The 16,032-nt window shown below is 39.0% G+C and overlaps 1 protein-coding gene across 1 annotated transcript; it reads right to left on the bottom strand.

The window, feature by feature from the left end:
• Window positions 1-10,193: 10,193 nt before the first annotated feature.
• Window positions 10,194-15,830, bottom strand: LOC118797505 (SLAM family member 9-like; the record flags this gene model as incomplete). Its single annotated transcript, XM_036556877.1, has 5 exons — window positions 10,194-10,357; window positions 11,540-11,579; window positions 12,768-12,861; window positions 13,222-13,482; window positions 15,692-15,830. Coding segments are annotated over 5 exons (573 nt in total), but the record flags the coding sequence as incomplete, so codon positions are not given.
• Window positions 15,831-16,032: the final 202 nt, after the last annotated feature.

The raw sequence follows: 16,032 nt of genomic DNA on the forward strand, positions 1-16,032 counted from the left end.
CAGGCTGCATCACTGTCTGTCTGGTATGGCAGCTGCACCACCTGCGACTGGAAGGCCCTTAAGGGAGTGGTGAGGATAGCAGAATCCATCATAGGCAACAAACTACCAGCCTTACAGGACGTTACAGGATGTTTATCAGTCCCGTTGCCTGAGGAAAATCAAAAAGATCCAATCAGACGGCGTCACCCAGCACACGGCCTGTTCACCATCCAAAGCATACAGTCTAGAACAACCAGGCTAATGAACAGTTTCTACCCACAGGCTGTCCAGCTTCTGAACAAGCTGTGAAGCTGTGGGTCCTTCCCCAACTACCATTTCACTCAGTCACTTTGTCAGTATTATTATTATATCCTATCACTGCTATGGACAATAACAAGTCACTAAGTTAAAATGTATATATATTCTTCACAGATTATCCCTTGTTTAATATCAATTTATATACATTTTTAGGTCTCTACATAGGTCCCTTCAGTCTCTATATTTTGTGTATATTTTGTGTAGAGTGATTAGCTGAGCCTCACCACAAGCATTTCAATGCATGAATGGCAAATGACAAATGTTGTGCAAATGACAAATAAACTTGAAACTTGACAAGAAACAGTTCATCACAAATCAGCAGCACCGAACAGGTAAAAAAACCCCACAGAAATAGCTCAATTTAACTCAGCTCTGGTTTCACTAACTCACTCTTTCTCTTTGACCATCAAACTAGAGAGTTTAACAGATGATAAAATGACTTAGAATAAAATGAAATGCGTGAGAGGATGAGGAAGATCAGATGATGAAGAAACAGACAACAAAATGAGTCACAGCAGGATGATAGGCAGTAACAAGAGAGATGAAAAATTACAAATAGAGCAGGAGGCCTGAATTCAGTAAACAAAGGTGTCAAAAAATACATACCATCAATAACATTCAACCAGAGGGGAACCATCAGGACCCTCTACGCCCTCAGAAAGGGACCTAAGACATTCTAAAAATAATATTTTAAAATTGAGCAGTTCTAGATTTCTCTGATCATATTTTGACAATCAACATCTAAACAAATACAAATCTAATCAAATAAATCCTTCAAACCTGCCTATTCAATTTGCACTGGAATGTGACGGGTCAAAGAAGGCCTTTTGGTCTCCTTATCAGAATTTATATCTGCTGTTGCTGGAAAGACTGTTGGTGATTGGTGGTCCAGCTATGAATTTACAGAGGGCCAAGAAACTAGTAATAACACTGTTGTGTTAAATATGATGACCAGAAAGAAAAGAACTAACTAACAAAATAAGTAACTAACTAACGTGTTTCACTCTTCAGTTTATTCTCTATTATGTTTGGTTAAAATATCATATTTCTGTCATTTTCAGAGTAAAATCTTTCAAAAATCACAACGTTAACATACAGTCTTATGCAAAGTTTTTTCTCACCCTGGAGATGAGATGGGGTGTGTGGAGTCAACACACCTTAGAAGATATAATTTCAATGAATTATCTTCCCTGACCAAAGGTAATGACATGTGCCCTTGAGGGTACCACCCCAGTGACAAGAGGGCTACTGCCCCAGTGACCGTTTACTAACTTTTTTTCTGAGAGTGCACATTTGAGAATGCACACATTGGAGCAGCCAAACGTACCATACAAGTGTAAATATACAGGCACATTAACAACACCACAAGTGGAGAGCATGCAGTGCCACTTTTATTTGAATAGACAACTGACATCCAGTGTAAATGGCTGTGAGGAAGCAGACTCAGAAACTTGTGAAGGATCCATGTGCAGATTTATTAACAACAGGCCAGTTCAAAACTCACTGTAAAAAATGCAAAGCAAAAAAAGTTGTAACAGAGAAATCAGCCCAAAAGGCCAAAAGATCAGGCACAGGTTCAAAATACAAGAAAGACAGACAGACAAACGCTCAATAGTCAGACTCGAAAGACCTGAGAATACTTCACACAGACTGGCTAAATGGGAGGAGTATTTAAGGTGGCTTCATTCTGGGAACAGGGCTAGTACTCAGGAGAGGGAGACCTCTGGTGGCCAGATAGTGAATTGCTGACAATGATTCATTAACACAAGTTCAATAAATGTATTTTTTGGTGTAATTTTATCAGCCTCCTCTAAAAACATCTCGTACTCCAGATGGAGATCAGTGAAAATGCCACACTGTCTGCAATGAAATGTAATCAGGAGGAAGATGCTGAGTCTCTCCACAACACAGAAGAGCAGATTCATGATTCAGCAGCTGAGATTCCCAACAACATATGTTTTGATTCGGGTTTGTTCTGAACTGAAACTGTATTTTTCCTGCATTTATTCCACCTGAACATCCACAGTGTGATGAAATCTGCTCTCTGGCTAACTTTACATTAGCATTTATAATTGCACACACATTCATACAAACATCGTCACCCAGAATGATGAGTAAACTGAAGCAGTCTTTACAATTTCTCTTGAAACTGAGCAAGAAAGACACTTGTTTTCTAGCTGCTAGCATTCATGGTAATAATGCTCGCATTGTAGCTTCCAAGTTACGAAGTGATAATCCTAAAAACAGCAATCATCACATCACAATACTGTTCCAGTTTACATTCTGGTGGACCTCTACTGGTGCTAGTGCTCAAGCAATCTCATCCACAACACTAACAATTTTTGATTGAAGCTTTCTATCAAAGCATCAACAGAATCAGATGGTTTGCAGGGTGCAGAGCACTTTTTTTAAGAATAGTGTCAAAAGTGAGATTCAATAAAAATAACGTCCCTAATGCGGGTCTTAATGGCTTCAGCCAGAATCACCCTCAGTCAGATCAAAGGCCTTGAAGGTTCACAAATGGTCACCTTTCACCGAGTTATACTATGATGGTAAAACCCAGTTCCAATTCCTGAACCATAGGCCACCACCATGTCTGGTAGGACAGATTGGAATTGGACATAAGAAGTCCTTATGTCACATCATAGCACTCTTCTCAAGAATAATGTCACAACCCTCACAGAGACAGAGAGGCCAAAGAATTACATTTGCTAGGTGTAAAAAATATATCCCTTCTATATTTCTATATGTACTAACATTAGCAGCTCCATCCACATGTTCCACTGGCCTGGCTCCACTGTGTGTCTCCACTGCCTACTGCTCAGTTAAGCCCCCTGCCTGCTGTCTGCTGCCAACACTCCCACACTCTGATACTTCTAACATAGTGCATGAATGCCAGTACATAAACTTTGATTAAAAAAACTCAGAAAACTTGTTTGCAAAACTTATTTTTGCAGAAGTCTGTAACAATTCTGACTGCACATGCGTTCTGCAACTTGAAGAGGCATTTAGTAAATTTCTTCTTTGATAGACAACAGGAGCTTTTCTAATTCCTGGGTCTATAGCAGTTCTGTAAGGTACAAAATAAATAAATAATCAAGGAAAAATATCCACTTTTTGGTTTTGCAGTGCTCCAGACTTGTCTATTATATAATAAGCTCAGCCGCTGTAGTTTGAACAAAAAACAATAAGAGACTTCTGAAAATAAAGAAAAGAAATGAAAGGTAGCAGAGCTAAGCAGAGAAGTGTCTGAACAGCAAGGAAGCAGGAAGTAGGCCTATGCAAATATCTCTATGCAAAGAGCTGTTTAAATGTTTGTTTATATACCACAAACAGAACTGTTACTGGAACTGTTGTAAGTAGGCTAATATATGTAGATGCTGATATTCTGAAATTGTTTTCTAATACTGTTTAACACAGGTCAGATTTTTTGTCAGCCTCTTTCTCTTGGCCCAGTGCCGGCTCTACTTAATAAGTGGCATGAGCAGCTGCTTAGGGAACCGTGGCCACCAGGGGGCTCCCTAACAACTTCAGGGCTATTACTGTGCCATTTTGTTGTTGAAGACTCTCGAGTGAGGAGAAAAAAGCTGACTGCTTAAACATTTCTCAAACAAAAAGAACATTCTGCATGGAGCTGGAGCTGAAAAACAGAAAAGAAAAAGACAAAATGTAAACGAACATTTGTTCAGTGCACTGCTGCGCCATCTTGAGAGTGGATGTAGTGGTGCTGCAGTGCTAAAAGCTGCATAGCCTGCCACGTTTTTACTTTTGTTTTCAACTGCTGAGTCTGAGTCACTGTCTTCATAATTGGCCTGCTTTGACTTTGAGTTTGACAACAAGAAGTAGCCGATATGGGTCCGTCTAACAAAGCATGTTTAACTTGGCCGCCATGGTAAAGGCTTAAATCCAACTAAGCCTAAAGGTTAGCGAGGTAAGCAATAAAAAGTGTGCCATGAGACAGAGGCCTGAATCCCACAGAGGCCTAAATCTGTGAATACTGAGAAGATTATCTGTAGTTTGAACTGTAACCTATTAGGACTCCAAACAAGCATCTAATCATCAGCAATAAAATTAGCCAGTCAAATTTATATAAAATAAATGTATTTAATTTAGGCTGCATGTGGTAGCCACTGTCATTAGTTAACCTCTAATTTTACAGTATATCAGATGGCAAAAAGGGCAGGGGGCCCCAAATCCTTGCAAGTTGTTAAAGAAAGTCTGGATTCAGCCTTTCCATCTTACACAAACACATTGTGTCATGCGCCCCTCCCCCAGACCCTGATGATGGCCGCAAGAGCCGTCAGGAAGGTGGGGCCTGAACACAGATTGCAGATGAAACCCCGAAAAGACAGGAGAGGATGAGGTCCATGAGGGTGTGGTGGATGGCGCACCATCCACACCAGTCCCTCAGCAAGGCCACTTTACTATGCCTCACGTTTGATCCTGATGGCCGAGTCATGGAGCGGGGGTGGTGACAGTGATGAGGAGCAACAATCTCTCTTTCCTTCTTGGATCAGGAGCCTTTCAAAAGAGCAGAGAGGCAGAGGAGAGGGACGAGCAGCACCAACAACAGACTGAAAAGCTGAAAGGCTCGAGTTTGAGAAAAGGACTAGTAGCCATGGAGAGGTGGCCAGTTTTGATTTAGTTTGTGTTTTGTGTTGTACTTTTGTGGACTCCCACAAGATGACTGTGAGGTCACTGGGAATCTCCTCAGCCAACTGTGTCAATCAAGAGTGTCTTTAATTTCTCTCATCTGATGTGGCTTCATCCAATTTGGCTTGATTCACAGCTTTGCTTTGTTGTGAAACTGTGGCATAAATAACGGCATCTATATGATTAAAAAGACAAAGGAAAAAAAGTACAACTAGTTAACATTCAAAGAGTTCCATAATGATGAAATCCATAATGATCCATAATGAAATGAAAGCATAATAATATGTAAAGAACATATTCAGGTTTTCTCAAAAAACAACAAAAGTATCACAAACCTTTGCATGGAAAACACAATGAAGCTTCTATGTCGTAAAAGCTCTTTAATTGAATGAATTGTCTTAGTTTGCTTATCTTATCTGGAACTGATTAACAGGTGTTATTAACACTGGGCTACACTGAGGTCGACTGCTGCTGAATATTGTCAAGAAAAATCATAACATATGATGAATAACAAATAGTTTGCAATAACCATGTATGATTCAAAGCTACTACACATGTAACTTAAATACTCAAAAACTGAAGGACTGGCTCAGATTAATACTATTTTTACTTAATCAAGCTTAAGCAAAAAATTGTCAAAAAAATCCTTAAATATGATCACAGGCTACAGCAATAAATCACAAACAAAATGTAAAAAAAGAGCAACAAGTTGGGAAATAATTGTATATATACCTTCTGTTAGGACAGAACTGTAAAATATACACTTCTTACATTTTCAGTTTTACAGTTTATGTATATACAGCACTGTACAAAAGTCAGAGACCACCCTTTATTACATTTTTAGAAGTACAAGTTATTCATTTTTAGGAGATATTTCTGAGGAGATTAGATAAGTACATAAGGAAGGAGGAAATCAAAGGAAAGCAAGTGAACAACAAGAGTTTCTGGATACAGAAAAATACCCAGTAAATGGAGTTCTAAACAACCGTGCAAGACCTGGCAGACCACCAACACTGTCTCCACCATATAAACAGCACATAAAGCTTTCATCTTCGAAAGAGAAGAGAGCTTCACTTATGCTTCAGATCTGAAACACCCACAAGTAAGAGTCAGAAACCAGAAGGTTTACAGGTTCAAATCCTAGGACTGATCGGGTGTTCCTTAACCCCCCACGGCTTTGCTGATGATGTTACATACATACATACACCTTCTAAACCGCTTATCCTTCTGGGTCGCGGTGGGGTGCTGGGGTCTATCCCAGCTGTCATTGGGCGGAAGGCAGGATACACCCTGGACAGGTCGCCAGTCCATCACAGGGCAGACAGACAGACATATACAATCACACACACACAATTCAGCATGTCCAATTGGCCTGACTGCATGTCTTTGGACCGTGGGAGGAAACCGGAGAACCCGGAGAAAACCCACGCAGACACAGGGAGAACATGCAAACTCCACACAGAAAGGACCCCGGTCGCCCGGCCGGGTATCGAACCCAGGCCCTTCTTGCTGTGAGACGACAGCGCTACCCACTGCGCCACCGTGCCGCCGCTGATGATCTTGTACTATTTAATTAGGAACAGTGTAATTTTGAAGGATCAATCAAAATCCATCCTTACACTGTGAGAAGACTCACTGCTGTGGGTCTGAAAGGATGTTGACTGAGAAAAGAACCAAAAATTTAGAAAAAAGATTCAGCTGGTGTTCTCAGAACAGCGCACTGGCCACCCTGCAGTCCAGACCTCAACATCATTGAATGTGTTTGAGGTTACTTGGAATGTGAGAAGCAGAAAGTGCAGTGAACAAGACTGGACTGAGGAGTGGAGAAATATCTCAGAAGAACTAAAAGTCACCTGACAAGAATTGAAGCTGTAATGAAGGCATAGATTGGATGCACTAAATACTGAAAAATTCATATCATATTCAGTTGTTGAGGCTTACTTTTTTGTTAAATATGTTTCCTGCTTTGTTTCCTATTATTGTAAAATGAGGGGTGGATTAACGCTCAGGCTATCCTAGGCTGCAGCCTAGGGGCCCGCACAGGGATTGGGGCGCACTGATTGGCCAGAAAAACTTGAGTCCTCATTGGCCCATTACACTTATAAACACTACATGATTTCAGGACTTGTTAGTTTGGAAAGGTTCGTAGGTCAGTTCTAAGTGTTGGCAAATTGTACAGCATTGTTTGTTTGCTCCTGCAAGTACGTGTGTTGGAAATTATGGTCTGTAGGCTTGATGCAAATTTCACCGTTCATGATAGAAAAGCCAGGTCCCACTGCTAAATCAAATGAAGAAAACAAGACAGAGGCAGAGCCACCAACAGCTGGCAGGGCCTCCACAACTCTACTGCTGCATCGGGGCTAACATTAACAGACGCTGCACAAGAGGGGGCAAAAGAAACACTGACAGCGACAGCAGCTACCGCTTCTTACAGCTTGGACCCAGCATACTGGACTAAAATTGATTAAAAGATGCAGGCATACTGGGCCCAGGATCGTGTCTGGTTATCAACATAAATACCAGAAGATTTATTTCTCTAAAACGCCTGTCTAAACAAAACTGGCAAATGGTGAGTACATATAAAGAGAGTGGCTGCTGTTTTCACTGTACAAGGGTAAGGTTAGTGTTTTCACTCTTAGACTGCTTATGACTTTGCTGGTGATCAACATGAATGGAAAACATTCTTTCCAAACTGGCACTGGTGGAAAATAAACCAAGGTCAACAATGGATCACAGCAGGCTCAATCACCAATTGCCTGGATGTTGATAGAGTAACATTATTTCACCAGCCTGTTTTAAGCAGCTCACAGATTTGATGTGTACTGATTTATCAGCTGCATTACTGTACTTGGTTACTTTTCAAGCTTTAGTGTCTGAGTGGGCTCGCGCATACAGTTCTGACGCTCATCATTCTTTGTTTCCGTTTCACCTGGCCGTATACTTTGTATTTTCTTTTTCTGGTACTGGATAGATTGGATGTTTGTGTGTTGTAGTGGGTTAGTGTGTGTGTGGAAGGGGTGGAGGTGCCTAGGGACACCTGATCACTTTAATCCGCCACTTTGTAAAATGAATAAATTGTACTTAATGGCAATTTTGACTGGAAATAAAAAAAAACAAAAACTAAAGATTATCTGACCTTTGCCCAGTGCTTTATGAAATACAGTCAGTGATATATATGATTTCACACAGAGGGGCAGAGGAGCACAAAACATGAATTGAAGTGGATGCAGTGTGCACTCTGAATGTGTCTTAAAATAACATTTACCAAGCCTTTGGCTAATCACACAAACTGTGCATAGAATTGTGTACTAATTGTGTTGGCTAGTGAGGCTCAAGGTTTAAATGGTGCAGTAAAATGGAGGAGCCGTCAACAAGCTCAAAAATATATCAATGATGTAGCAGCAGTGAATACATTCAATAGATTATTAAGAGACTTTTAGTTAACTGCGTGAATAAAAGTTGTTTCTAATCTGCTGAATTCAGTTGTTTTTCATTCTATTTGGTGTCCAAGTTAATATCTGTAGAAGTTTAACCTGAGGAGTCACTGAACATGTAACAGATCTAATACAGACCATCTCAACATCCTCAACAAGCTGTTATAGAGATGCTGGTGACAACATTCTGTAACAGGAGCTTAACTGGTTTAGGTTGTGGTTAAGGTTAGAGTTAGGATTAGGGCCAGGGTTAGTGTTAGGGTTAGGTTTTGGGTTGAGGTTAAGGTTAAGGTTAGGATTAGGGCCAGGGTTAGTGTTAGGATTAGGTTTTGGGTTGAGGTCAGGGTTAGGATTAGGGCCAGGGTTAGTGTTAGGGTTAGGTTTTGGGTTGAGGTTAGGGTTAGAATTAGGGCCAGGGTTAGTGTTAGGATTAGGTTTTGGGTTGAGGTTAGGGTTAGGATTAGGGCCAGGGTTAGTGTTAGAATTAGGTTTTGGGTTGAGGTTAGGGTTAGGATTAGGGCCAGGGTTAGTGTTAGAATTAGGTTTTGGGTTGAGGTTAAGGTTAGGATGAGGGCCAGGGTTAGTGTTAAGATTAGGTTTTGGGTTGAGGTTGAGGTTAAGGTTAGGATTAGGGCCAGGGTTACTGTTAGGTTTTGGGTAAGGTTGGGTGAGGTTAGGTTTTACTTAATGAAAGGGAGATATTAAGTTTACTTCATGTAACAATACATCTACTTAATGTATTTGATGTATCAACAGTTCATCTTTAAGGTATTTACTCCGTTGTATTCAGATGCTTCACTACTGTTACTTCACTGATATGTTACTGATACTCTGTTAAGAGTTTATTAATCATCTACAAAGGACCACTCAAAATAAAGTGTTACCACAAGTTCAATGTCAAAGAGGTAAGAGTGTTCAAATAAAATGTCTTTCTCAACAAAATGTTCTACATGGATTTATTTCTTATTTGGGAAATAATAACAAAGTCAATGCCATTGGAGTCATTAGGTGCACTCTGAAGGAGTTCTTAGAGTAGCAGTATTTTAGTGTTCCACACTCTCCAGAAAAAAGGTAGTAAACTGTCACTGGTCTTGTCACTGCAGTGGAACCCTCAAGGGTACAACTCAGTACCTTTAGTCAGGGAACATAATTGTTCCTTAATCCATTGAAATTATATTTTCTAAGTTGTATTTTACTTTATTTGCTCTGTTTTAAAACATTAGGTTATGAAAGGGTACAAATATGTATTTTCCACTGAGAAAAAAGTGAGTAAGATATACAATTGGATCTTAAAACAACTGTTGTACCTTTTGGGGCTACATTTACATTGTTTGTACCTTGGTGAAAGAAAAATGTATCTTTATTTCTAATAGTGCAAGCAAAACTGACAACCGCTAGTGGCCACTGGTCACCACCTATTTTTTGTGCAATCCTCTATTAAATGTATATATATGAGTGAGAGAAACTGTTGGTGCAAACAGCTTCTAGGCTCATATCCATCCTGAACAAAGCAGACAGCTTTTTCTAGAGTGCTATAGGAATAAGAGTCTATAGGAATAAGAATTATTTAAGTTTTACATCATCATCTGTATAGACAGTGTTCTCACATTGAGTGGGGCCTATGCAGTTTTGAATGGAAAATGAAAAATGAAGCCTTTATAATAACTGTAGACACAATCATAAGTTTCCAAAGTGATATTGTCTGACAGCTATACAGCTAGTTTTCACACAAATAGTAAAAGCAAGGAGTGAAGGAGGGTGTGATAACCCTATGGTCTGCTGGGAGGAGTGAGGACACTGGGAGCAGGGTATGGTGGCACACAGCATTCTTTTTATTCCACAACACAAACTTTAGCTTTTCAGCTTGTACAACAAATAGGAACTGCATCACTTATGACTTTTCATGCTTGATTCTGTTCAGCTTGCTGTGTGTCTCATGTCCTGGTCTCATTCTCTCCGTTGTCTGCAGAATTCTAATGAGAAAAGACATGACTGTAAATAGGCAGAAACAACACACAGGTGAACACCATCAGCTGGTTCAATGTGACTGACTCTCCATCCTTCATGTGATGCTCAACCACGGCCCCTTCTCTCTCTCGCTCTCTCTCTCTCTCTCTCTCTCTCTCTCTCTATATATATATATATATATATATATATATGACCACCTCCTTGTTTCTATGTTCATTGTCATTTTATCAGCTCCACTTACTATATAGGTGCACTTTGTAGTTCTACAAAGTGGACAATGAGCATAGAAACAAGGAAGTGGTGATAATGTTATGCCTGATCGGTATATATATATGTATATGTGTGTGTGTGTGTGTGTGTGTGTGTGTGTGTGTGTGTGTGTGTGTGTGTGTGTTTCTTTGCTCTGTTATCTCCTTGATAGTATGTTATTTTGCTCATGAGTATAGATACAGCTTCATTTTCTTTGTCTGCTGGTCTTCTGAAATGGACTACTTGTAAACCGGAGGCTTCTGGGAAATAATTGTACCCACCCGGTCCCCTCATCCCTTCAAAACAAAAATATACTGGCCCTAAAGAATAATGAGCAGCCCCAACACATGAAGAGCCAGATATATAAAATTTCTGAAATGCTCTCGCAGATTTACTATGACGTTAAGAGCAAACAGCATGGTGATCAATATAACAATATAAACCTTAAACCCATGATTAAAGTAATTACAGTATTTACTGTCATTGTCACAGATTCTCCCTTTGTTCCTCTGAATATGTCCTTCTTCCCCTCTATGATAGCCATGTGCCTTTTTGTTTTCTTGTACCATGTGCTTTTGTTGTTGTTCTGTGTCTCCTCCCTGGTCTTGCCCCCTTGTTATCTATTCCACCTGTCTGTGCTCCACCCCTCATTAGTCCAAGGTGTTTCCCCTCTGTGTATTTATACCCCTGTGTTTGTCTCTGTCTTGCATTGTGGATATACTTGTGGATGTTACTTTGTCTCTTGTTTTCTTTCATCTTGAAGTTTGGTTTTGTTTTTTGTTATGGACTTGTCTGTTTTTCAAAACTCTGTTTCTCTGGACTCTGTTAACTCTAATTTCAATAAAATCAACTCTCATTTGCATCCCACCTCCTTGCCTCCACCGTTACAGTCATTAATATCTAAATGTCTATAGGAATAAGAATTATTTAAATCTTACCTCGACTGGTGCATCAGTCTGGCGGTCAGTTGTGGGGGACCTAAACAGTTTTGAATGGAAAAATGAAGTTTTTATAATAACTGTAGACACAATCCTAAGTTTGGTGGAAGGAGTTGCTAACATTAAAACATTAAATGTCACGTTCACGGTCCAATTTATTAATTTCTTACTTTATTTATTTAACTGTTGTATAAAAGCAACAGAACATTCAAGGTCGTATGTTATCATGAATAAAATCACGGCTGTGATGATCTACGGCACTCGATGTTATTTCGTGATAACACACTCCCTCTCACACATCCACACATCAGCTGATAAATCTCTATATTCTAAAGGCTGTTCTGTTTGGACAGAGCATTATGGTGAACCTTTTAACTGCTGTTATATGACCACATCTACAGGATTTCTGATTGCCACAAACATTTGCCATAAGACATGCAAATTTAGATTTCACAATGAAAATATTCTCTCCTCTCACACATCTGTCACTGTACTTAAAATAGCCTCTTCTTCTTGTGTCATATTCAGTGTTTGGTAAATCCCGCTCTAGTGTATGAAAAGTAGGTTTTGCTTGTAATTTAAACAAGTAAAAAGAAATTGTATTAAATGTTGAGATTCTAATTAATTTAATGTTCAAATTGTAGTCATTGTTAAAAGTTTTCTGCTTAGCATAAACTCAGTACTAAAAAGGACAGATGTCTAGTCCACGTTCACACTAAACAGTTCTTTGTTGCAAATGAACAGTCAGAAGGTTCTATATTGTTGCAGAATTCAGATGCCTTAGGCTGCCTTTACACTGTGGAACTTGTATCTTTATTTGCTAGAAACCTACATGAAACTAAAGTTGCCTTGCATTATCTTTGAAACTAAGCGGCAACACATCACGTGGTCACATGGAACGACATATTTTAAGATTAGTGATTTCACTGCATCAAGAAAATAAGACAGAAGATGGTTTATTGGGCAGTAAAAGTGGAGAATCACTGACTGACTCATGATTGAGGTTATTTTCTGTCATTTTTCTGAAACACAATAACAAATGTGAGGTTTCTCAATGCTAACATTTCTGGACCCGGCTGTCTTAATAAACCAGCTAACAGTAACAGCTGCTTTGACATGGAAGTTATGGAACTGAAAAGCTGTTTTTCTGTCAGAAAACTGTGAAGAGAGATAAAGACAAATGTTTACATTCACACTGAACATACCCTGGAAATAAAAAAGGCAATACCTCTTTTTTTTCCACCAGTAGAGATATATGACGATGAAGGCAACAATAAGAATGATGACAACCACTACGCCAACCACGACAGGCACTGTTAAACCTGAAAAACAAAAGCAAGAACGACTGATCCTCATTCACCAACCATTCTTAAGAAGGAATGTCTTCTTAAAACCCACTGATGCGTTTTTCACAAGGATTCTGACATTCATCAATGTTCAATTTTAGGTTTTGCTTTTAGGTAAGAACAGAATCCACACACACTGAAGAGCACAATGGTGTGAAATATTCTGTGGTTTAAGAACGCGTCCTCAGTCTGATGAAGACTTTTTCTTAGTACTTTTCTCAAGAACAGATTTCAAGATATTGGTCTATGAGGCCCATTGTTATGAATTTTACAAATAAAGTACAAGATGGGTTCAAATAACAGGATGTGTTTGTGTTTGAGCATGTACGTGCACACCATCATCACAGAGTCGTTCCAGTTCTTTCAACTCCAAAGCATCTGTCTTCCAGCTGGCTGGGTTGCTATGGTTACAGATGATGGTGCTGCCACTGACAGACAGGGAAAGGGCGACACCTCCAGGTGATGTCACTTCCTTCTCCTCACAGGTTTCTTTGTAACAGCTGGAGCTGATAGAGAGGTCATGACCTCTACAGGTGAGAGTGATGTTGCAGGTGTCTCTGCTTAGCTGGTGAGTCAGGACTGGAGCCTCCACTGGATCTGAGGTAGAAGATATACAGACACATCACTGTAATGCTGACAGTCAGTCAGTTATTGGCTCCAGCTCCCCCCACGACCCAGAAGGTTAAGCGGCTTAGAAGATCAAGTCAAGAGCAGACAGCTTGTTAAGACGAGTGAGAATCTGACATGAACTGTGTAACTACAGTTAGTCAGCAGACAGTCCAAGGAAGGGAACAATATTAGGAAAGAAGCTCTGATGTTTTTGTTTTTTCCCGAGTTCTTTACTTGAACTTAATTGAATTGTTAGCTGATTTCCACACTTTTAAAAGGCAAATTTGTTCATCCGATACAGTTTTCATGAATTGGCAAAATCTAATCTGCCATCACGTTTCCATCTCAGTTCATTAAAGTTAATTGAAATGAATTGTCTGCTGGCGATTTAACTTTTGTAGGTCCAAGTTATTTTTAAGTAGTCCATTTAAAAGTGGACAGTGCAGTGTCCTATTAGTTTGGCACCACACTCTGTAATAGAGAATGTTGCAAACCAAATAATAGCAAGGTTAGGAAGGTTAACCAGTGTTTAAGCAAGCACCTATCCAAGATAACATAGCCTAGGAGTAAAGACAACACAGAGAAGGTAAGTAAAACAAGAGGAAAAACACACCCAGAATGCAAATAGATACAATCTTTGAAAACAAGAATTCATCAAAAAAAGCCACTAATTCAAATAGTTTAGTAATTTGAGTTATTTAATATTTTAAAGAGAAATTCTACTGATTTTTCAAATCTGCATATTTCAATCATTGAGACATAAAAGAATCATTCAGAATTATTTGATGTGAAATAGTTTGATATATAGAACTTCACCAGCTCTGTTTTCTTTACAGTGTCAGGTACAGCAACCAGGGCCAGGATGGCTACAAATATCAGCCATTTTATTTACTATCCAAAACCACCAGTGAACCTACACTTGTTTTGTAAGTTTTATATGTAATGTTGTTTATACTAATAGTGGCAAACCTGAAAAAAAAAAAGTTTGGGGACTGTTTTCCTTAAAACATCCTGCATGTACCTCTCAAAGTGTGGCCTTTTGGCCAAAGTTTGCCTGTAAACAAATTTGCTATGGTCCACCAGAAAGTTACCCTAACTCCACCCCCTCACCCTGTAAGAAAATAAACACTTTTACTAAACAAAAATATTCTACTGTAAGATTGTATTTTGTATTTTTGAAGTGCTTTTATTAACAAAATGTAGTGTAATTTCATGCAATAAACAACCAAACAAACAAACAAACAAACAAAAATAAATTCATTTAAAAATGCACAAATTGAAACCTACCTACCTTCTCTAATAGTACACTGTTTCACTTTTGGGACATCCACAAACATTTCACTTCACAAAGCCCCCCAAGACAAAAAGTTTTGGCACCTCTGCATTAAATGCTTCAGCTGTCTGGTTCCTATTACCACCAATGTTAAATGGTCTGACTCTGTAGTTTCTCCGGAATGGAGCGTTTCACATCAAACCACTCTGAATGACTTTGTTTACATCATAACCATTTAATTAGGCTGAAATTTTGAAAAATCAGTGTAACTCCCCTTTAGGTACAAAAGATTTAATTTATTTGGGTATGCGTCTCATGATAGCAGGTGGAAAAACACAGTTTATTCCCTTTGACCTGACTGACTGATTTAATGCCTGAGAAAATTACATTCTTTCAACACTAATATTTTAAATACATTTAAAAAATGGGTCAATTTCATTAATATCAACTTGATTTGTTTTCTTAAAATGCACCAATTCCACATTACTTTCTATCAGGGGCGGAGCCTCTGGACCCCGCCCACCAAACATAAAAACATATAAAATCTATATCATATTCTTAACAGACGTGTAGTTAATGTTAAAATAACTAGAGATATAAATGACAGAATAACTTCTAATGTTTTCTCAGCAGATTTGAGGCCCAGTGACATTATGAGGAAACCAGGCTGTCTGCTAACAGCACTCACTCACACTGACCACAAACAGTTAATCACACATCAGCAGCACTGAAGAGAAAAAAAAATAAGCTCACTTTAACTCAACTTTGGTTTCACTAAATAACTTTTGCTACACAGATTTGCAACTTTGCATGTTTGGCCTTCAGAAAAATTCAATATTGAACATAATAAAGAATAGAGAAAATTACAGCATCCTGTCGAGACAGTGTGTTTCCTCTCACAGACTGATATTATACAAGACTTACCCAACACAGAGAGTCTGTACTCAGCAACAACTGTGACATTGTCAGCAGACGCTTGTTCTTCATACAGTCCACTATCAGTCTTCTGTAAGTTCTTCAGTGTCAGACTGTAGGTTTCCTCATTGAACTCCACTCTGCCTTTATAATCGGAAAAGTATATAATATTTTTAGATTTCTTTTCATATTTTAGAACATTATTAATTTTGTTAAACTCCCAGAACAAGTCATCAAAGTCTGGCACAGGATCCTGTGTGTCCAGTTGAACAGAACCACCAACCAATCTGAACACATCACAGGACACTGTGTAGAGAAAAAATGAGAAAATATTAGAACATAAAGATATT

The sequence above is a fragment of the Colossoma macropomum genome, unplaced genomic scaffold (assembly GCF_904425465.1).
Source record: "Colossoma macropomum unplaced genomic scaffold, Colossoma_macropomum, whole genome shotgun sequence".
In the NCBI taxonomy this organism is placed as follows: domain Eukaryota; kingdom Metazoa; phylum Chordata; class Actinopteri; order Characiformes; family Serrasalmidae; genus Colossoma; species Colossoma macropomum.